The sequence below is a fragment of the Catharus ustulatus genome, chromosome 12 (genome assembly GCF_009819885.2).
Source record: "Catharus ustulatus isolate bCatUst1 chromosome 12, bCatUst1.pri.v2, whole genome shotgun sequence".
Lineage (NCBI taxonomy): Eukaryota > Metazoa > Chordata > Aves > Passeriformes > Turdidae > Catharus > Catharus ustulatus.
Genome location: NC_046232.1, coordinates 10,566,586 through 10,588,924, shown reverse-complemented (window position 1 = coordinate 10,588,924; position 22,339 = coordinate 10,566,586). Strand labels below are relative to the sequence as shown.

General features: G+C 40.4%; 1 protein-coding gene across 6 annotated transcripts in view; it reads left to right on the top strand.

Annotated features, from left to right (window-relative positions):
* The window catches only part of FBN1 (fibrillin 1), a 153,389-nt gene that overhangs the window by 121,558 nt on the left and 9,492 nt on the right, over positions 1-22,339 (top strand). For 3 of the 6 annotated variants that reach the window (XM_033070192.2, XM_033070194.1, XM_033070191.1), the window contains 23 exons: positions 833-997; positions 1,407-1,475; positions 1,588-1,713; positions 2,935-3,057; positions 3,176-3,334; positions 4,209-4,280; positions 6,504-6,629; positions 7,380-7,502; positions 10,281-10,406; positions 11,126-11,242; positions 11,613-11,741; positions 12,005-12,124; positions 12,574-12,699; positions 14,663-14,812; positions 16,168-16,233; positions 16,936-17,052; positions 17,406-17,525; positions 19,130-19,252; positions 19,676-19,807; positions 20,409-20,534; positions 21,065-21,271; positions 21,862-21,987; positions 22,203-22,325. In XM_033070192.2, the coding sequence (XP_032926083.1) occupies positions 833-997; positions 1,407-1,475; positions 1,588-1,713; positions 2,935-3,057; positions 3,176-3,334; positions 4,209-4,280; positions 6,504-6,629; positions 7,380-7,502; positions 10,281-10,406; positions 11,126-11,242; positions 11,613-11,741; positions 12,005-12,124; positions 12,574-12,699; positions 14,663-14,812; positions 16,168-16,233; positions 16,936-17,052; positions 17,406-17,525; positions 19,130-19,252; positions 19,676-19,807; positions 20,409-20,534; positions 21,065-21,271; positions 21,862-21,987; positions 22,203-22,325 (2,871 nt within the window). Of the gene's footprint in view, positions 1-832; positions 998-1,406; positions 1,476-1,587; positions 1,714-2,934; positions 3,058-3,175; positions 3,335-4,208; positions 4,281-6,503; positions 6,630-7,379; positions 7,503-10,280; positions 10,407-11,125; positions 11,243-11,612; positions 11,742-12,004; positions 12,125-12,573; positions 12,700-14,662; positions 14,813-16,167; positions 16,234-16,935; positions 17,053-17,405; positions 17,526-19,129; positions 19,253-19,675; positions 19,808-20,408; positions 20,535-20,900; positions 21,272-21,861; positions 21,988-22,202; positions 22,326-22,339 lie in introns of those variants that run through there. The other 3 variants (XM_042779688.1, XM_042779687.1, XM_033070195.1) reach the window with 3 other exon arrangements.

Genomic DNA, 22,339 nt, shown 5'->3' with positions numbered 1-22,339 from the left:
TTCCACAGAGAGGCTGCAAGCCTGACTGCTTAGGAATAAACTCCCAGGTCATGGGAAAGGGCTCTTCAATTCCCATCCCACTGCCCCTGCCTTAGAAGCTGTAATAGGGCAGCAGGAGCGTGTCCAGAGTTGATGCAGCATGCCAGCAGTGCCCTGCTGCCAGAATCAACCTCTTGGGGCTTGTTGGAGCTGTCCACAATTTACAGCAAGCAGGAGATAATTTTAAAATTCAACAAACTTAAGTCCACATCCAGCTGGCCCCAAGATGGCAGGCAAATGAAGTTGTGGCATGAAGCCACCCATGCTCTTGGAGCACTGAGTGCACTTGGCTAGGTGCAGCTTCATGACCAATGGAAATGCTCTTGTATTAGGCTCCAGCTGCTTAGTAATCCTAATATTTTTTTGGTTTTGTTTGTTTAAGAGGTTGTAGGGATGCTTCTCAAATTTTAATGTGTTTGAAATTCCTAACATTTAGTAGATGCTTTCCTACTTGTAAACCTCAAGTAGAGGAGAAAGCAGTGGATATCTGGAACTGGAAACATGTACAAATGTGAGGGAAAATGTGAGTGAAAATGGGAAAAAGCCTGGCTGACATTCCCTTGGACTCGATGAGTAAATTTCCTACTTTTTGAAAAGTCAAAAAAAGTCAAGGAATGGAGCACCAACAACCTACCTAAGTAGGAAATGCTGAGCCCCTCTGGGCAACACAACTTACCTGCTTTGGTGTCCTGCAGGAAATGGGAGCCGTCTGTAGGTATCCCTCACCCTGAGAGGGTGGGCTGTGTTTTGCTGTCTCCTAAGATGTGTTTGTCATTATGTGCATTGTAAACAGACACACGATCTGGCAACTGCTACCTGGACATCAAAACTCGGGGAGATAATGGTGGCACCTTCTGCAGCAATGAGATTGGAGTGGGTGTTTCCAAGGCCTCCTGCTGCTGCTCCCTGGGCAAAGCCTGGGGAGTTCCCTGTGAGCACTGCCCACTGGTGAACACAAGTAAGTCTGCCTGGCTTAAACACAGCAAAGTATTTGGTGGGTTTTTTCCTAATTTAGCCAGGTAGCTCAAATATTGGTGTTTTATTTATGTATGTATGTATGTATTTATTTATTGTGGACATGCAAGGAACAGGCTTCCACTGTTCTTCACCAAAAACTTTACTAGTCTTTCAGAAATATTATTTAGCCAGAATTTTATTATCTCTTCTGAGCAAGTTTGCTATTACGCTGAAAACTACGTAATGAAATGAAATAACAGATGATGTTACAGAGTTAAACCTAACATCTCTGTCTGGTTAGTTTGTAAATTTACATTTAAATTATCTGTAACAATCGGATCCATTTTCAAAAGCAATTGTGCTGAAAATGTTTCTACTATCATATGCTCATAAATCTGTTTTGTTTTCAGCTGAATATAAGGTTCTTTGCCCTGGAGGGGAAGGATTCAGACCAAATCCTATCACAGTTATATTAGAAGGTAATGTTTGCAATTTTCTATATTTACATGTCTTAAATTGTGAAACTGTAGTGAGGATCTTCTTTTTTTCATCAAAAACATTAATGAAGTGTTTATGCATTTGTTTGGACAGATATTGATGAATGCCAAGAACTGCCTGGACTTTGCCAAGGAGGAAAATGTATTAATACATTTGGTAGCTTCCAGTGTCAGTGTCCATCAGGGTACTACTTGAATGAAGAGACTCGAGTGTGTGACGGTATGGAGCTTTCACTTAACTAGTCTTCTGCTTTATTCTTTGAAAATAGTGACAGATCAATATGCAGAGAATTAACCTTTCTTTGAAAAGGAGCATAACTAGACTAAGCAGTATAAAGCTCTAGGGTGGGAAAAATGAATAAGTTGAGGTCTTGCATTAAGAGTGTGAAAATTCCTTCATGACCATGTTGAAATATATCTGCAAAAATTTTTTTTAAATTAGCATATTTTGATTAAAACCTGAAAACCCAACCGTTTTTTCTCTGAGTAAGACATAATTTACTAACTGGCTATAAAAAATAGCTGTTTGGTAATGGGCAATGGATAAGCAGTCAGATAAAAGAACAAATTTTCCCCATGAATCTGGTGAACTGGTGTGCCCATGTATTTTTCCACTGCCTTTTTCACTCCTGCTGATCAGGAGTCAACTGAAAATATTGGTCGTACTGCAAAACATTTTCCAGTCAGAAGTACGTGTCACATTATGTGCCTTTCTCTAGGTGTAGAACTTAAGGAACCCATGAAGTTCTAAAACTGCCTGTTGTCCAGGCTGCCTTTGGTCTTCCAGATTGTTAATAACAATGTAGTGCCTATGAGGTGCAAAACACTGCAGAAATACAAAACTTTCAGGCCCTAAATTAAGGCTGAACTGAAGGGCTTCATCCACATTATGCTTATGTAGCCTGACAGATGCTGAGTACTGTGTCAAAGATACTCTAAAATTTTAAGGCTGGGGAATTATTTTTTAACTTTAGGGAACAGAAGTGGTTTGGTTAGACTTTTTTAAACAAAACTTAGTCTCTTGATGAAGTAAATGTGACATCTTGTGTTGGTAAAGTGGCTCACTTTTCCCAGTCAGCCAATATCAGTCAGAACTCCACAGGGACCACTTTGGTTCTTTTCCAGATATAAGAATCCAGAATGGAGGAGATCCTCAAATGCTATTTTTGTGCATAGATGCAAAAGCCTAAATGCTGTTTCTAAGCTATCCAGACATATCAGAGTTCCCATCTTTGCGTCACAGCTGGGCTTTCCATGGCCACCTGTGCTATTACTTCCTTCTCTGAGTGGTTTCTTCCACCATGACCTTCCTCAGACCCCCTTCAGCTCTTCTCCACCAGTACCTTCCTACCTCAGGCATTACTGAGACATTTTTGTTCTCAGAAGCACAGCATGAATGCTTCTGTGGCTGCTCACTCACTGCCTGTTTGTTCTCTTCTAGATGTGAATGAGTGTGAGACACCTGGCATTTGTGGGCCTGGCACATGTTACAATACTGTTGGGAACTACACCTGCATCTGCCCTCCTGATTACATGCAAGTCAATGGAGGAAACAACTGCATGGGTATGTGCTGGGCTTTCTTTAATCTTAGTTTCTTTCATCTTAGTGTTTTGGGCCAGGGAGATCATCTTCCCTGAGAGTTGCCCAGTGCATTGGCCTGAGGTTTTCTTCATTTTCACAGATATGAGAAGAAGTCTGTGTTATAGAAATTACTATGCTGACAATCAAACCTGTGATGGTGAGCTGCTCTTCAATATGACCAAGAAAATGTGCTGCTGTTCCTACAACATTGGACGTGCATGGAATAAGCCTTGTGAGCAGTGTCCTATCCCGAGCACAGGTACATTTTTGCATTGCAAAGCCATCTGAAGACCTTGGTAACATCATAATTACTGTTAGTGAGGGTAACACCATTAGAGATGCTATGTCTTTTTCTGCTCTTGTGTGTCTAAAATGAAGGGAGTAGTTGCCTCTTTGTCCTGGAGATGATCAGCCCTAGTCATGATGAAGGTAATTCTGCAGTGGTTTGTGTCCAAGCTGCTGAGTTGTGCCTACCTTGTGCTAGTTCCACTGTCTCAGGGACTTCACACTCTATATCCATTAAGCCTTCTCTTTGCAAATGCTTGTTGATCCAGTGTTGAGGCACTGACCAAGATTTTATTGGTATTGCTCCAACAAATATGGGGCCTGGTCTGCTCTGCCTCGATTGCTGTTTGCCATGAAGGGCCTTTGTGGCAGCCAGGGGCTTACAGAGATACCTTGGTGTGCTCTGAGGATGATCTGTGCTGAGCAGCCAAATGTAAGATGTAGGAGTGTCTCTGTTAATTGCATGGGCATACATGACTCTTCCTCAATGGGTAAGACTGCAGGACATCCCACTCTGGTTTGAGGTGGTTTGCTTCAAGAGCAACTTCCTAGACACTTGATTAAGTTCCAACTTGTGGTTCAAGTTTTTAAGAGTCAGATCTGAAATTGTATGCAAACACTGTAATGCCTAGGGATTGGCATAAGCAGAGCAAAATAAGCATGTGATCCCAACTGGATGAGAACCCAAGGGAACTCACATGGTGAGTTTGGGAAAGGGACTGCCTATCTCTGCATGCTCTGCATGTGCTGAAAGAGTAGAAGAACTTTCTTGGCCAAAGCATATGATGAATTTTTGACTGTTGATTAATTAAAAATGTTTTAATCAGTGCTTTGCTTTCTTGTTGCAGATGAATTCTCCACACTCTGTGGAAGTCAAAGGCCTGGCTTCTTCATTGACATTTATACAGGATTACCAGTTGGTGAGCTGTAATTTATGTTTTGAACTAAATTCCGTGCTACCTCTGTCCAGGGAAGAGGGGAGGTTTGTTTTCCCGGTTGTTTATTTTTCATGTGAGGAATAACAATGAAACAGTGTAATGGAGTTCAGCTCTCTGTTTAAGTCCAACTTAAGTGCAAACTTTCTGCCTGGCTGCTCCTAGCTGGCAGCAGTGACAGTTGCTGCTTGTAATCAAGGCAACACAGAGCTCCAAAGAAACTGTAATCAGGACTGCATGAGCAGGGCACAGACACTGGGAATGGGAGGACTGGGAGTAAGGCCAACCAGCGTTTGGTCTGAGACAAACTGGGAGTCTTTCCTTCAAACTAAAGCAAGATTTAGTCTGACATTTCACATCAGTACCCCTGGGTATTGGTTTGACACAAAAATCCTTTTTTCTGCTCAGCTGGAATAATTCTCACATATGTTATTGTGTGTTACATTTGAATCGTGAGTAACAAATTGCAAAACAAAAAGAGGGAGAGAGAAGGAGGAATTTTAGGACAAGGAATTGAGTAAATCCCTAATGGGACTCCCTTTTGTTTTCATTTACACTAAAATGCAAATGAAAAGCAGATAATGTACCCTGTAACAAACAGAGATGGCATGTAGGCAGTAATCAGATGCTTTAGCACGAAGCTGTTGCTGTGGTGCAGTGTTTAGCTAGTTAGATGAAAATAATTCTAGTAAAGTGGGGAATGTAATTTTTAAAGAGGTTCCAGAAATGCACAATATTTATTATTTACTAGGTCATTTCTTGGAAGCAAAGTTTGGAAGCAAAGTTTCCCCTTCTAGCTATTTGCATTTGTGCAGATTGTTGCAGAGTCTGCTCAAGCTAATTGGGCCCTTCATCAGCATCAGCAGGGAGCCCTTGGATCTTGCTAACATGCACAGGTAGAAGCTGCAGCTGCAGTGTTTGATGTGTTCAGGGGTGTTGCAGGCTGCTCTGTCTGCAGTGCCACAGCACAGAGCTGTGCAGTTCAGGAGCCAATGGAAACAGAAGGGCTGTCCTGCAGAGCCCACCAGGACAGCCAGTGCTGTGCTGAGGCTGCTGCACACACAGCTTCTCACAGCTGTGCAAATCACAGCTCTCCCTGCTGCTTTGGGATTGAGGCTGGAGCACTCAGCCTGCTGCTCTGCACAGGGGTTACTCACAGCCCTTACACCTGCAGGCACAGGATCAAGGGAGAGCCCTCTGCAGGGGCAGTGCTCTGAGTACCCTCTAATATTTGCTTACAGTCCAATGATGTTGCTCTGTTTGGATTAAAGCTCTATATAGTTACTGCAGGTGTTTGTTTCAGAAACAGAAATAGTCCTGTTTTTACTCTCCTATGCATCAGAGGACTCAAAATTACAGAGTCTAATGTAGAAAATTAAGGATTGGATTCAGCAGCAAAACAAAACCCCAATAAACAAAACAAACAAAACCACATTATCTGATGGAAACTCCTGGTAGCTGGCAATTTCCCACCATATTCTGTGACTGTGTACCTCAGTGCATATGTCAATATTTATTAAAAGCAGAGGCTTTGGAGGAGTCTCTGAACTCTCTCATGTCAGAATGTAAGGACTCAATAGGCAAGACATATAATTGTAATAGCAGCTGGATTTTTTCCTGCCAAAATCAGTTATTTAACTGGGGTGTATATAAAGCATTGGCAAGCCCTGGCTGCCTGGCTTAATCAATCTAATTAATAGCATGTTGGCAGCACTTCAGATGTTACCTGTCATTGGCACTTGCAAACTGTTACATAAGACCCTGAAAGTTTTTTCAGATTAACTAGGGTAAAACAGGGCAAAATTAATTCTGGTAAGTGTTTGCATTCATTCATGCTCTCCTAAATTAAACCAAAGACAGTTCCATTGTCTCTCTGCTTGGCTCTTCCCAATGACTCCACTTGGGAAGGTGATGAGGTTCATCAGGGCTGTGGGTGGGACACAGGAGGAAGGACGTGCCTTGCTCTGTATTCCTCTGCTGCAGAATATACCTTCAGTACAGAGAAGAGTCAGAACCTGAGGAAGCAGGAAATACCTAAATTTCCACAGTTTGGAATGACTCGCGCACTGTTCAGTTGGGAACATTCTGATGCTTGCATTATATGTTTGATAATTATCTTAAAGGGTAAATGCATAAGGACATACTCTATAGCAGAAGATTCCATGAAGTGCTCCATACAAGTATTAAAAAAAAAAATTATTCTTGCAGATATTGATGAATGCAGAGAGATTCCTGGAGTGTGTGAAAATGGGATCTGTATAAACATGGTCGGCAGCTTCCGATGCGAGTGTCCTGTGGGTTTCTTCTACAATGACAAGCTCCTGATCTGTGAAGGTAGAGTGCTCCTCTCAGTCAGAGGCTGGTGTTTCACCAGCTGGCAGCTCAGACTCTGCCAAATCAGAGCCTTGAAGGCATCCTTAATGAGGGGAAAATAATGCTCTCAGTGTAATAAGTCTGTGTTTATTCAGACATTTTGAGTTCTTTTGCATAGAAAACACCACATTTTCTGTCAGACATCTAAGGCCTTGAAGGCACATGAGTCAGCAGTCATGGGAAGAAATGGGTTTTTTTCACATTAGACAGTAAAACCAATAAAAAAATAATAGTCCTGAGTCAAATCATGAGCACAATTTTTTTAAAATCCTTTTTTTTTTCTAATGGAACAAATATTTTTGTAAAAGTATAAACAGATGTTGCTTTTTTTTTTGAAGTTTAAACATTCCCTAACATTCTATTAGTCAGTTTAATGAAGAAACTGAAGGTAGCGTATCAGTTGCTGTCATTCTGTGGTGTGTTTACAACTGCTGACAACATGAGTGCTGCAGGCAAGGCATTGAGAGCTTTGAGTAAAAGCTTCTTCTGTGTGCTGCTTTTAAGAGAAAACCATTTACATTTCTGAGGAGATAAAGTTATCCTTTTGCAACACCTGAAGTAAGGAAAATTGATCAAAATTTTTTTACCTAAAACTTTGTGACGGTGTTTACATTGAAAGCTATTAATAACTGCATGCTAAAAAAATACTGTTCTGACATCTTTCCACTGCCAGCTTACTATAAAAATCCAATTGCTCTTTTGTCTTGGCAGATATTGATGAATGCCAGAATGGACCAGTTTGCCAGCAAAACGCAGAGTGTGTGAACACAGCTGGGAGTTACCGCTGTGACTGCAAACCTGGCTACAGGTTCACGTCCACGGGGCGCTGCACTGGTGAGTGCTGGGAGGGGATTTCAAAGGGCTTGACAAACATCTCTCCAGAAAGCTGGTATTTCAGGAGATGATCTGAGCTTCAAGAACTCTTCTCTTAAAGTCTTTTAGGGTATCCCATAAACACTGAGGTAATTCCAGGCTCATCTGATGAATGTATAACTGGAAGTTAAAAACCTCAGTAGGTGTTTGTCTTTCACTTTATCCCACCAAATGCAAGCATTTTTCTTTAACTCTTGTCATGTCTAGGAAGGGAAGACCATTTGATGCACTACCTTTCTGTATTTTCTGATTTTCATTATGATTTTCTGTATCTGTTTTAGCATTTTATTTTTCACTTTTATTTTTACAAATGATTCTATGCTTGCTGCTGGAGCCTCTGTTGATAAGGTAGACTTGTCTGCTTGCCTGTATGCAATAACTAACTTGAAAAGGTTATTGCTGAATTTCCTAACTTTGATACAGATTTAAACAGGGGCCATAACATTATTTTTAAATACTCAGTGATTGGGACTGCAGTTTTCTAATATATTTGCTTTTTCTTACAATATCTTAGTCCCGAGAGGCATTCATGTTATCTTGCTTGCTTGAAGAATTGCTGAGATTTTAAAGACTGCAGTGGGCCAAGCTGCTGTAAATATTATATGCTATATACATTTCTGAACAAAATAAGAATTACAACGGAAGCCAGTAACATTATCCTTGGGTTTTTGCTTCTGAGTACTTGAGTTTTAGGAAGTGCACTTTTCCCTGCAGTGCACTTTTTCATTGTTTCATGTGACCCTTATGGGAAAAGGGTGTAGGGGAAATCAGAGCACTAGTATGAGAACTAGAACTTTGCTTTGTTAAACTATGCAGTGGCACATGTAAATATTCAATATGTTCCTAATGTAATTGTTGTTGTTAAGGGTTCATTACAGCAGTACAGGAAGAGCAAGGGAAGGTTCTGATATGGGTTACAATTCTAAAGATGAATTGGCACAAACAGTAATACTTCCCTGTATTTTGCTCTTATTTTATATTTGGTGAAAATAAAGTTACACAATTAGAGTAAAAATAAAAGTGGCTGATAAAGTATGTGATCCAGCAAAGGAAGGAAATTCCCAACCACTCTGCTGTGAGCAGAGAGTGGTGTGCACCTTGCAGTTTTGGGTCAGCCATGCCACTGCACAGAAAACAATCACACCCTGGTAGTTTATGTGCTATTGAGCCAAACCTGATATATCACAGCCACTGGTACTAGGAGTACTGCATTTACCTTGCCTTCAAGATGGCATTCTACTGGTGCTCTCTATTGAGGTAAAATAAATAATTTTTCTTATAAATTAGTTTTTCACGACTATTCATTTCAAGCATCAGAGTCATAGCTTTTCTTTTGTCTCTGCTCTACTGAGCTGTAAAGATTAGGAGTTCTTAAGACAGCATTGGCTTTCCTTCTACCTCCTTCAAACTGTAATTAGCAGTGCAATCATCAATAGCATTGGGAGAGTTTGGTTCTCAGTGCACACCCACCCAGAGCACTCACAGCCCCTGGGATGTACAGAGATCCTGGGGCTGTCCATGTGCTGGTTGTCTCTGTGCCAAGTACAATGCAGAAGAGAGGCAGGAAAATGAATTTTAATACATGAAGTTCTTTGCAATTAGGGACAACTTGACTCTTACTTTTGCAATGACCTTGGGATGGCTTGCTGAGAAATTGCATCTGCTTGGCTTAGATTGCATATAAAAGAAAATTACTGAGCACTAGAGCCTAATCAGTTCTAATGTAAGCTCATGGCATCACCTCAGTTCTCATATTTTGGAGCTGCAGCATTCAGAGGAGGAAGGAAGGAAGCATATTGAATCAAACCAGCTCTTAGTGGTGATGAGGTCAACAGAAACACCTCATTTGATGTTTCTGATTTGCCATGGAAAAAACTATGCCAGAGAGCAAACATTTTGTTTGTTAACATTTTATTTCATTTACATTTCACTGATAGAATCCTGGGTTCTGCCTGAAAGCATTTCTAATGAGAATAGCAGGAAGCAGTTGGCTGTTGAACAAGTATAAGAGGTGCACTGCTGTTGTAAAGGCAGCAATCACAGGCTGGCAGGAGAGCTCTCCTCCTTCTCTGCAGAATTATACAAAATATCTCCTGACTCCATATTGCAGTAACTCTTCTTGCTGTTTGAGCTCTGTCTAGTTTATAGGATTACTACATTTCATGGATGCTGCAGCATGTGTATGTGTGCCTGTTTTCTCTCTGCATGATGAGCTGATAAATCCAGTGCTTTTTATCTCTTTCCAAGCCTAGTGAGAAAAGTGTGGTGTTTATCCCCCTTTCTGTTCTGTTGATTTCCATGAGTTGATCATGCAATTTGTACAATCAAATGTGGCTAAATGCAAGTAGCTGCTTTCATGAGAAGAATGCAAACTGTAATTCATATGCCTCTTTCATATCTCCTGCAGTCAATATGGAGCCCTCAGACTCAGACCCTTTCCAATCTTGTGTCATTAATTCTGCTTTTCAAAGCCATGGTGATATGCTTTTCCTCTAGCAAGAATTTGAGTTTGCTAAATATAATTTTTATGCTAAATTTTTTTCAGGTCCACAAATAGTGGAAGAGGTAATTTACATGCAAATAAGCCTATTTTCTGGAATTTACTTGGTAATGTTTTTGTCATTAATAAATTAAAAATACTATTTTAAGTTGGGCCATGCACTGGAAATTGTCTTGGTTGCTGCTAATGCATCTTTCCAGCCTTGTGGTTTAGAAGACTTAACTTTCTCTTGGTTTCAGATCGGAATGAATGTCAAGAAATTCCCAATATCTGCAGCCATGGGCAGTGTATCGACACTGTTGGAAGTTTCTACTGCATTTGTCACAATGGATTCAAAACCAATGATGACAGGACAATGTGTATAGGTAAGTATATCAAATTAAACTGAACTTAGGCTCCCATTAAAATAGTTACTAAGTCTGTCCCCTCTGTAATAAGGAGTTACATTATAATATCTGAGATCGTGAGCCTTTTACCACCAGACAAAGGTGAAAAACTGGCCATTAGAGATGATAAAAAGCTGAATAAAAACCATCTCATTAAAGTAGAGTGGACCTTTAAAATTACATATCCTGTCTGTGAATGCTTTGATGATGTCTAATTTCTTCTTCATTTGTGAAGAAAATATTTCATTTTTCTTTGAATTTTCTGGAGGATCTTGTTTTGCTTATTCTTTTAGGCAAGAAATTTAGTAGATCAGTGTTGCAATGCAGCACTTGTATATGGCCTACTTGTTAATAGAGTGAATGAAGGGTAGATTTCCTGCCAGAAAAAATGCTTTTTCAGGAACAGTCATCTTCATTAACAAGGGAATTTTGTATTTATCCCAGTCACAGCTGTCAGTTTTGTGTTTTATGATCAAATTGAGATTTCAGAATACTTACAATTATAGATAGCTTATACTTACTTTGGAAGGGTGATATAGGAGCCCCAATGAAGTAAACCATTGTTGGACCTCTGATTATTTTTGTAGATGTTAGTATCAAGTGTGTAAATGTATGTAAAATCTTATTTTTGAGAGACAGGACAATCTTTTTCCCTCCTGTCTGTGGCAGTGGATTATTTCTCTTCTGTTCCTTCGCAGATATTAACGAGTGTGAGAGAGACGCGTGCGGCAACGGAACCTGCAGGAACACCATCGGCTCCTTCAACTGCCGCTGCAACCTGGGCTTCATCCTCTCACACAACAACGACTGCATAGGTGAGGGCTGCTGAGCCCAGGCAGTGTTCCTGACACTTTCTGCTTCTAATAAAAGTACCATAAGTACCATCTTCTCTTTTGCATGATCTGCATGGTTAAAGACAAAACCCTATTTTGTCAGTCTCAAAAGGCCTCTTTGATTATGCACTGCTCACTTTTCTAGAGCCACTTGAACGTTGGCACAAGATACAGGAACATTGGGTTTTACTTCTGCTCTGACAATTTTATAATATAGTAATTTCCTCTCACTTGCTCTTGAAACAGGATTGTGTTATTAGCTACTTTGTTGATATGGTGGAAACAGAAATCTCACCTACCCAGTTGCCATTGTTGTGATGTTTCTGACATCTTTTAATGTTATTTTTCTTAGACGTGGATGAATGTGCAAGTGGAAATGGGATGCTCTGCAGAAATGGTCAGTGTGTGAACACCATTGGGTCCTTCCAGTGTCTCTGCAATGACGGCTATGAGGTGGCTCTGGATGGAAGGACTTGTGTTGGTGAGTGCTTTCTTTTAGGATTGAAAAAAGTGCAGCAAACCTTGAGCAGATATGCTTAGTAAAACAGTAAGGTCAGAGAGAACTGTCACACTGCCATCATCATACCTAGCAGAAAGAAACAATGACAAGAAGACAAGAACATGACTCCTCCTGCTCCTGAAAAGTTACACCTTCAGTTTGATGGAATCAAAATTAAAGTGGCCTCAGTCAGAGATTTATTGAGATAACAGCAATTAGCTCAAATAAATTGTCTTTTCTCCTAGATATCAATGAGTGTGCACTGGAGCCTGGAAAATGCTCACCAGGCACATGTCAGAACTTGGATGGCTCATTCAGATGTATCTGTCCTCCTGGTTACATCCTGCAGAATGACAAATGTGAAGGTGTGTACAGAAAAATCCTTCTTCTGTCTCTTTCTTAGCTGCTTGCAATTGTTACCTATTTTCTTTGCATTTAAATGTGGGTAATGTTCAGTCTTCTGTGGCAGTCTACAGTTCTGAACTGTAGCTACTAGTAAGTGTCTCACTTCTGAGAAAAGGTCTCACCAACATTATTTGGAACCAGAACCACTTGCTCTGAACCCTAGAAAAATATAATCCCAGGCCGTTTCCTTGGTGATACATTGCTGAAGCTTGCCCGCTGCCCGAGGACTTGAACACTAACTAGTGAATTTTGCAATTGGACTACTGCTTCCTCTTTCTGTTCTATTTTTCGGGCCTTTTTATTTGTCAAATATGCTAGATATCAGTGATGATTTAAAATTGCTCTTTATGTAATCAGCTGCCAGTGTAAATATTATTATTTCTCATCTCTTTAATTTCTTTTCTTACAGACATTGATGAGTGTGTGGAACAGCCAGAAATTTGTGCCCTGGGCACATGCAGCAACACTCCAGGCAGTTTCAAATGTCTGTGTCCCGAAGGCTTTGTATTGTCTTCCACAGGAAGGCGATGCCAAGGTAAGTCCATTCCTATTTTCTGGCATTTCAAAATTTGTTTGTTTCATAAATGCCTTTTTAGAGAGCTGTTTCTAATACAGCAAGAAGGCTCTGGACTCAAACAGTGTTTTTCATAGGGAAAACATGATAATTCTGTAGCTGGGGCCAGGTTCTGTCTTGCCCTAACATCTGTTTTTCATTAAACAGAACACTGCAATAAAAGGGGTGAATTTAATGTTTTATGCACCAGGTTAAGCAATGAAATTATGTTGTCCTGAAATCCTTTCTTGCACCTCTGGAAGAAATATTTGGGCTACCTGGGCTCTGTGTAGACAGCAACAAGAGACAGACATGGAGCATGAATACAGGCAGGAGGCTAAAGGCAGCATTTCCAGTTTTAAGGCTCTCCTTAGCACTTATCATATTCACCATAACATTTGCTATTTGCTGATCCTCTCTGAAAACATGTGGGTGGAAAAAAAGATTGTTGGAAAAAATTTGCAAGCTATGTTGTGTGGACAATAAGTACCCATGTGCTTAGGGAAATCCAAAGTGTCTTTTGGCTTCCAGATTACTGGAGTAAATACTGGCATACACCATTCAGAGCCTAAACACGGGCTCTAACAGGTGAGATGCTAAAAGCTGAATATCTAGTAATTAAAAGCCACAGGTTAGTTTATTCTGTGTATAAAGAAACAGCACAACAAATTAGGGAGTGTGTTACTTTAAAGGCTTTGGAAATACTGAAATAGATACAGCATTAAATGTCCTATACACTGTGCACAGTGGGAACCACTGATGAGTAAGACCTTTATAAGGACCTCTGTAGTTTTGCTTGGCACAGAGCAGTGATGCTTGTTGACACCATAGTGAGTTCTTCACTTCACAGTGGGCTAAATGAAATTGTGGTTTTGGTAAAAATGAATCCAACCTGCAGTAAACATTCATCCAAGTCTTCAAACCACCATGCAGTTTGGCATAGTTACTTCACTCAACATCAAGAAAGCGTGTTTTAGCTGTGTTTATGTAGCTTGTATAAATGAAGTTTCTTCAGTCTCAAAGTTTTCTTTTCTTCAGATAAGAAGAAAAAAAAAATCACAAAAACCCACCAAGAAAGAAAATCCTAAAAAAGAATGCAGCCCAATCTTCTACTTTTTTGACATAGGCCACTGTTCCACACAATGTCAGAAGGAAATGCACACTTGTGTATGAACTTCAAAAGGGCTTCTCTCCATGCCCTAAAGAAGACTGTTCTTTTTTCAAGTATCTCAGGCCAAACAAAGTTTTGTTCAAAACTTCCCATTACCTAGGACTTTGTTAAAACCTGGACATTGCCCAGCATTGATGCTGCAGCCGGAAAAGTGGATGAGCAGCTGCTTCCATAACTGCCCTGCTACTGTCCCCCTGCCAGCACAGAGCGCTGCCAGCTCCCTGCCTGCTGGATGCTTGTGGTCTGTGATCTCAGCTCTGTCCAGCATCCTGGTTACCCAGCTCCAGGGAATAAAATGTAGTGCTGCAGGGAGAGTTTGCTTTGTTTGTGTGTACCTCCGGAAGAAGGAGGAAGGAAAGGACTGTTGAAAATTGCCTTTCATTTTAGCACTACACAATATTGTCATTGCAAGTTGATGAAAATGTCTTGAGTGATTCTTACTAGTACTAGAATATAAATTCATGAGGCAATATTAGGTTTTTACAAAGAGGAGTGAGGATAGCCCTTCCATTTCTGCTGGACCAAAGAGAAAAACCCTTGCTTTTCCATGGCTGAGGTAGGAAACTGTCCCATAGCTTTTCTTTACTGAGGTAGGGAGCTTCCCTCCTTATTCAAATCTTCCACAGTCAGACAATGATGGTCCCTATTAACAGAGCTGGATGGAAACTGGGTGTTTTGGTGGTGTGTATCCTGGAATTTTTCAGTTTACACCTCTAAGTGAAAATCGTGCCAAGGTTACCCTAACTGCTCATAACAAGTTTTTTCTCTGTGCAGATCTGAGAGTGAGCTACTGCTTTACCAAGTTTGAAGACGGAAAGTGTTCTGTGCCGAAATCCCGAAACCACTCCAAGCAAGAGTGTTGCTGTGCCTTGAAGGGGCAGGGATGGGGAGATCCCTGTGAGCTCTGCCCAGAGGAAGCAGATGGTGGGTTACTGAGTAGCTTACCATACTCTGAACTGAAAGGAGATTGGGATTCTTATTAGAAGGAATTTTGAAAAATAATTTGCTAAAGGTGTTCAACCCTAGTAATTGTCATAGATTTCTGTAAAGTAGATGCCATTGCAGACTAGAAAACCATGTCCCTTGGATAGTCAGATATCAAACATATTCCTTCTTTGCTTATGGATTTGTTACAGTGTTTAGGTGCTGGGTATTTTGCTATGGAGGTATCACATACAGAAAGTGGAAAGCAGCAAGTAGGTCTGTGATATAGGCTCTGAGTAGCAATTCCTGCAAGACAAAAATAGAAGTCTTCTAATTGCACATAGCTATAGGAGGAGGTGCCATAAACATGAAATCTAATTAAAATAAAAGCCCAAACAGTTAATCTAGATCTGCATCTGAATTTTGTTGTTAAGAAAATGTGATTTGCAGTCTTATCAATGTGAATGACTTGCAAAAATAGCAGGGGATAACAAAATGCAGGCCTTGAGGAAGGAAAGCCAGCCTGGACCATTGCTGAAGAAACACTTTCCTTTGTTAGTGTCCTTTTAAGACTGAGTAACTTGACATCAAGCAACTCAACAGGCTCTGTAGCATCGTGGTGCAATTTGCTGAACGGACTTTAATTCGTGCTGACAAATGCGGTTAACAGCATTACTGGTTTCAGCAATACATGATTGCAGTTCATTTCATTCATTAGTCATGCAGATGTTTTGCAGAAAATCCTCACAAAAGCTGAGGTTAGAAAAGAGAATTAGAAGTGCCAGTTGCAATATTCCTCCTAGGCCAATTGCCTATGCATGTTTCATTCCATTGACATGGACCATGTGAACCAAAGCACAGCTTATGTTGCAGCATTTCCTTGAAGTGTCAGCACATGTATTTTTCACAGTCCTAACTCTCCCAAAGGATATCAAGGCCCTTTTTCTCATGTTTTAAAAAAGAAATAGCTTTAAGATAGCCAAGTCTGGATTAAATTATGCCTTCTTCAGAAAATGTAGGAAATTTTACTTTTACAACAGAAAAAAATGCAGTCACTACTATTGATACTTCTAAAATAGAAATGTTGCATTAGTTTGCTTCTTAAGGAAGTTAAATGCTGCTAATTATTCATGGTATTTTATACATATGCATACAGGAGATGAGATGAAATGTAAAGCAAACATAAAGTTTTTGCATTAATATAAAATGATATGTTTATACATATACATACCTTTTTTCTGGACCTGAACATGAGGAGGATGAACTGGTAGCAGTGGTTACGTGTAGTTTGTGTGGAATGCTGATTGCCAAGATAGACTTTAACATATGGTTTGATTTTTATGGGTTTTTTTCAGAGGCATTCAGACAGATTTGTCCATTTGGAATTGGCATCCTTGTTGGACCTGGTGATGCAAGGCTGGGTAAGTGCCTGAACTGCACTGTGCCACTTTTGCATCAGTGTCCCTTTTCCACCCATAAGCCATTCTCCATTTCAATTGAGAATAACATCTCGGCCACTTTTTTCCCAGAGCCATGAATTGTGGAAACTTCTATACCTTTTATCTTTCCCAATTTTGCATACTGATTTCAAACTCCAACTTGAATATCTCAAATATCAGGAATTAAACTTCTTTTAGAGCTAAGAAACTTATGTAGGATCTAGAGAATGGATCTAATGTCACGTAGCATACTTGTCTTTTCTTATACAATATGTGTAGCCTGTTTACAGTAAATGGTTTTAATCCTCCAGAAGTGCAAACCACAGTTTCCCAGATCCCTTCAGTACATTCTGTTCTCTCCCAAGACAAACAGCACTTCAGCCTTATTGGCAAAAGTTTGCATTTAAGGAGCACTGGATGACTACTGCTTTTCATATCTGCTGCTCTCCCTGTAGCCCCAGTCAGAGAGGTTATATCTGACATTTAGAATCCGTTTCTTTTCTGCATTCTGAAAGCCAGCCTGCAAAATAAATTCTGTGCCCTAATCCTAATATGTCAGAATTTAAATATTAGTATTTTTTGTGATCTCAGATTTTTTTTGCCAGAACACTTTGTTCTTTGAGAGAAGTCTAAAAGCACATGAAGCCAGTTTCACTTACTGTGTTGTTTGTATTTCTGGTTAAGATGTGGATGAGTGCCTTGATCCTGATAACTGTAAATTTGGGCAGTGTATCAACACTGATGGGTCCTTCCGCTGTGAATGTCCCTATGGTTACATCCTACAAGGAGCAGAATGTGTGGGTAAGTACAACTGTTCCAGCTTCCATTTTAAAGATTCTCCTGACCTGCTAAGTATGGCACTAAGGAGCAGTGGGTTTGTTTTATTCTAACATTGTGAGCCTTCCTCCCTGCTAGTGCTTAAAACGTGGCAGGGCAGGGCCTGAGCAATCTGCTCCAAACTGGCCCTGCTCTGGCTGAGTGTTTGACCCAGATAACCTCTAACAATCCCAAATTATTCTAGGAGTCTGTGGTTCTAAGTTAGGTTAAGTGAGTTCTTGTATTTTCTATTTTTCTGGTTTTACATCAACAATATAGATTTTTATCATTTTGACTGAGTATAACCATGTATTCTTGCTTGGTCTAACTGCTTGCAGATACTGATGAATGTGCTGTTGGAAACCCGTGTGGAAATGGAACTTGCAGGAATGTGATAGGAGGCTTTGAATGCACCTGTGTAGAAGGATTTGAACCTGGGCCAATGATGACCTGTGAAGGTGAGACTCGTGTGCTAAGGACTGTTGTAATTGTGTTCCCTGATTTTGAAAACAGCTGAGGGGGGTAAAGCAGCTTTAAAAATAAAACATGGTCGCTTGGAACAATACCTCTTTATCTGAAATGGGAAAATGGGCTCCTCCTTCCTGTATCCACCTTGAACTGTAGTATGTTTCTCTAACTGGAGCTGGGGTGGACAGAATTCCAGGTGGTATCTGCTAAGAGACTGCCCAGAGAGGAGCATGTTGGGGTGCAGTCTCTTCAGAACAGTTCCCAGAAGTGCTGTTTACTGTGTATGTGGTTTTTGCCTACCTCCTTGAGTGAAGAGACTCACTTTGGATGATGAAGATAAGAAATGAGCTGCTTGAGCGAGTCAGGGAAGAAACAGGGAACAAATGAGAAAATACAAATGCAGTACTCAACAATTACCATGGTACCCCTAGGTTGAAAATTTTTCATGCTTTGGTGTCTAATTTCAAAAATGAAAATTTGAAAATGCATGACGAGAAGTAAGGAAGATCAGAGGTATAGAAGAAAAATAAGTTAGAATTTTCAGTGTGGAAAATGTGGTTAAAGAGATACATGATTTTATAAAGCCACAAGTGGTAAAGGTACCAAAAATAGAGGGACCATGTTAGACAAACCAAAGCAAACATTTTTACATGCATGGTACTTATTTAAGTTGTGGAACCCTTTGCTGAAGAATATTAGTGAGGCCGCAAGTATAAATTGACCCAGAAAGAGATTGTACAAATTTGTGTGGGAATCCATCAGTGGAAATTAAGCTTGATAGTTTGGTTGTGGCTTTTGGCTGTGGAAGTCCTTAAACTGAGAGGCTGCATCAGGGGAAAGATCTCTGCATGCAGGGTATGAGGTTTTTAATACTCATCTCCTTCTGTTGCAACCAGGGAGAGGAGAATGTCCTAGGACGTTCTGACACTGTCCTCTGACTTGACACAGCTGTTCCTAAATTATCTGCCACAACCTATTTCTTTGCAAGCCCATGCAAAAGACTTCTTCTATTTTTGCATCAGATTGCATTATTTTTACATGCAGTTAGAGCTTCATTCACTTCCCTGTGGAATTTGGGTAGAAGCTCAAATTGCAGAGGAGGAGCTAGCAGAGTGCAGAAACATCACCATATAGCAGTAATTACTCAAGTAGTCCAGGCTGTATGTAAATGCACTTCAAAATAATATTTCTAGTAAGGATATTGTTTTATGGAATTCAATTTATGAGGAAGCTGAATTACTGCATGTAGAATTTAAATAACCAATCCAAAAAACCGAACCTAGGTGGGAAAAATATATAGTTTTAACTGAGCAAGTATTTTGGCAGCACAGATCTGGAAATTGTTTCCATTGGCTGCTTGCTGTCAAACTTATTGAAACTTCAGGTAGCTGTGCAAACATCCTGGCATGTCTGGTGCCTGCTTCTCTGCAAAAATCCATGAAGAGTGGAACCAAGGATCCCCAGCTATTAAAATCTAGTCCTCAGTAAACTGGGAACTGTGGTATTGCCTGTACCTAATACTTGTGCTCTCAAGTCTGCTGGGTTTAACATAAGTGTTTCCCTTCCCCCATGGTGTTTGTCCCTCCAAATCCAGATGTCAATGAGTGCATTCAGAACCCTCTGCTCTGCGCCTTCCGCTGTGTGAACACTTTTGGATCCTACGAGTGCAAGTGCCCCGGGGGGTACGTTCTGCGCGAGGACCGGAGAATGTGCAGAGGTAAAGCTCCTACCACATTCACAGTTATGAGATAATGATTTCAGTTCCTGCAGGGGCAGGGCTCTGACTCACTGCACTATTGGGCCAGAGTTTTAATCCCAGGAAGTAACTGAGTCAGAAAGAATTTGGGATGAAATTCTATGGTTTGCATTATGCACTTGATTGTACTAGGCCTGTCCTGCCAGTAAATTTATACATCTGCCTAAAGTGAGGTCATATCAGATGATGTGGTTTTGTCTTGCCCTAAAAATGGGCATTTGGGAGAAATCAATTTGCTCAAGGCTAGTGTATTTTATGGTTGGTTTAGAACAATAAATGTATGTGTAGGGCTTGATTATGACTGAGATCCCAAAGTCAGAATTTACTGTTGTGAATTTCCAGGATCATGTCTCTATATAATAAAGTCTAAACCTTGTGTTTTAGATCAGAATGAGTGTGAAGAAGGAATTCATGACTGTGACTCAAAACAGATGGAATGCAAAAACCTAATTGGCACCTATATGTGTATCTGTGGGCCTGGCTATCAGCGCAGACCAGACGGGGAAGGCTGTATAGGTAAGAGACACTGAAGTGCTGAACCTCTTGAAATGCACAGTTCCTCAGCAGGGCTAAAAATTTTGGATTTAACAAAGTGTAAAGAAACTCAGGGGCAGAATTACACAATTACTTGTGTAATGGATCTATTGGTGCTGCACACATTGGTTTTGCTGTTCAGGTGTACACATCTGCGGGCAGTAAGTAGAAAGTCTGGGTGTGGGTGTCTTTACAATCAGTTTGTACTGCTGCTGCTGAATGCTCTGAGGGAAGAAGGTGAGGATTTGGGTTTGATGCTGTAGGCTTGTTTATCTCTTCTAGAATGAATGAGAGTAGATCTGAATTTTTTTTAAACTTTGGATGGCATTCAGAAGTGCAGCTGTAACTATGAAAAAATTTTGAAAACTAGTGAGGAATATACTGCAGATATATACAAAAACTGTGAGCTAGATGGCCATCTTTCCTCTGAAAAGTGAATAAAAGAAACTTTAAAATATACAAAAAAGAAAAAAATTGAAGTTCAAGCAGGCAGAATGCACAGCATAAGAGTTCTGTACCAACCTCTTACCTACATTAACCTAATAGTGGACTTGATTTTTATCATAAAATTTCAAAAATGCAGATGAGAATGAATGTCAGACCAAACCTGGGCTCTGTGAGAACGGCCGCTGTGTGAACACAGTGGGGAGTTACAAGTGTGAGTGCAACGAGGGATTCACGGTCAGCGACACCCAGGACGAGTGCCTTGGTAAGTCCCAGTTCACACCTGAATGAGCTGTCACTCGCATAGCAACAATGAGAGCTGAAATTAAATTTAGAAATGTGTGGTGAGAAAACACACTCTTGAATTTGCATGTCTATGGGAAGGGGCCTTCATATGTAGGTGTCCTTTTGCAAGTTCCTTCTTCCCTGCCTCAGTCAGTCCAGCTGGGGTGACTTGCTATGAAAGCTGACATGGTTTCAGTCAGCCAGGAACTGCTCTGACATTTCTTTGGTCCTGATTTTCAGCCAGTTCTTTTTCTTTAGGTTCAAACAGAAACATACATTTTTATAAGCATGCCTTAACTTCTTGTCTTCCACCTTTCGCTAAAGTTCTTGTCTTTGTTTCCCTTAGATGTCATTCTCTTGTTCTTACTGCTGGTAGTCTTTCACTCTCAGTTCCACAGTCTCAGGGTGAAGTATGCCCTTTCTGTTATATTTCTGACTGAACTCCCAGTACCTCGTGACCCTCTGGAATTCACCATTAGGATTCTCAGTGATGCACCATTTGTCTTCCAGACAACAGGGAGGGCTACTGCTTCACTGAAGTCTTACAGAGTATGTGCCAAATCGGCTCGAGCAACAGGAACGCTGTCACCAAATCGGAATGCTGCTGTGACGGTGGCCGAGGCTGGGGGCAGAACTGTGAGGTCTGTCCCTTCCCAGGCACTGTGGCCTTCAAAAAGCTTTGCCCTCATGGCCGAGGATACACATCCAGTGGAGCAGGTACTTTTCATTAAATGATTTCTTAGACAATGCCAAATTAATTGATAAATTATAAATTCTCTTTTTGCATATTTGAACACTGCAAGGTCCTGAATGTTTTGGATATTAGCTGGAATTTTCTGAGATTTTTCATGCTGACAGGATAGTCCTTTGGGAGGAAGGTGCACAGCCGAAGGTATGGATGATGAGGCATCCATCCCATCTTGGCAGATACTTGCTTTATGTCCTGGTTGACTGACATGCACTGAAATGGGGATTTGCACATTTGAGTGAGTTGCACGCACACATTGAGAGCTATTTGTGTACATGAAGGCAAAGTGGTGTTTGGTTTGTGGAGGCTGATACATGAACAGCTCCAGTTGTTCCCTTCCACTTACAGCTTGTTCTTTGCATAAGAAAGTTAGATTAATGCTCCATTCTGTATTTTTCCACTTAATATTTCTCCTTAAATCTGTGCAATATTTCACTATTTTATGTAGTTATTTTATGTAAGTGAGGTGTGGGTTTCTCTGTGTCAGGTCACAAGAATCTATTGAAGCTGTACAAAGTCAGTTTTGTTCCACTAACAACTAACCCTCATTTAATTGCAGATATTGATGAGTGCAAGGTTATTCATGACGTCTGCCGCAATGGGGAGTGCATCAATGAGAGGGGATCTTATCACTGTATTTGCAATCCAGGCTATACTACAGATGTCACTGGCACTCTTTGCATTGGTAGGTTTTTCGTTGTGGTGTTTGTATATAAAGTTTATTGCTAAGAGAGGACTTGAAGAAAGAAATAGAAAGATTTTGAAAATAGAGAAAATGAAATGTCACTTGTTAATGCTTTGGAGATTTGGATTACCTTCTGATCTGTCCTGAACATTTTGTAAAACATTATCACAAATCTTCATTACCAGCAGTGAGGTATCTGATTTTGCATCTTGTAGATCTGAATGAATGCAATGAGTCTCCGAAACCTTGCAATTTCATCTGCAAAAACACAGAGGGGAGCTATCAGTGCTCATGTCCTAAAGGATACATCCTGCAAGAAGATGGGAGAAGCTGCAAAGGTAAAAATCAAGAA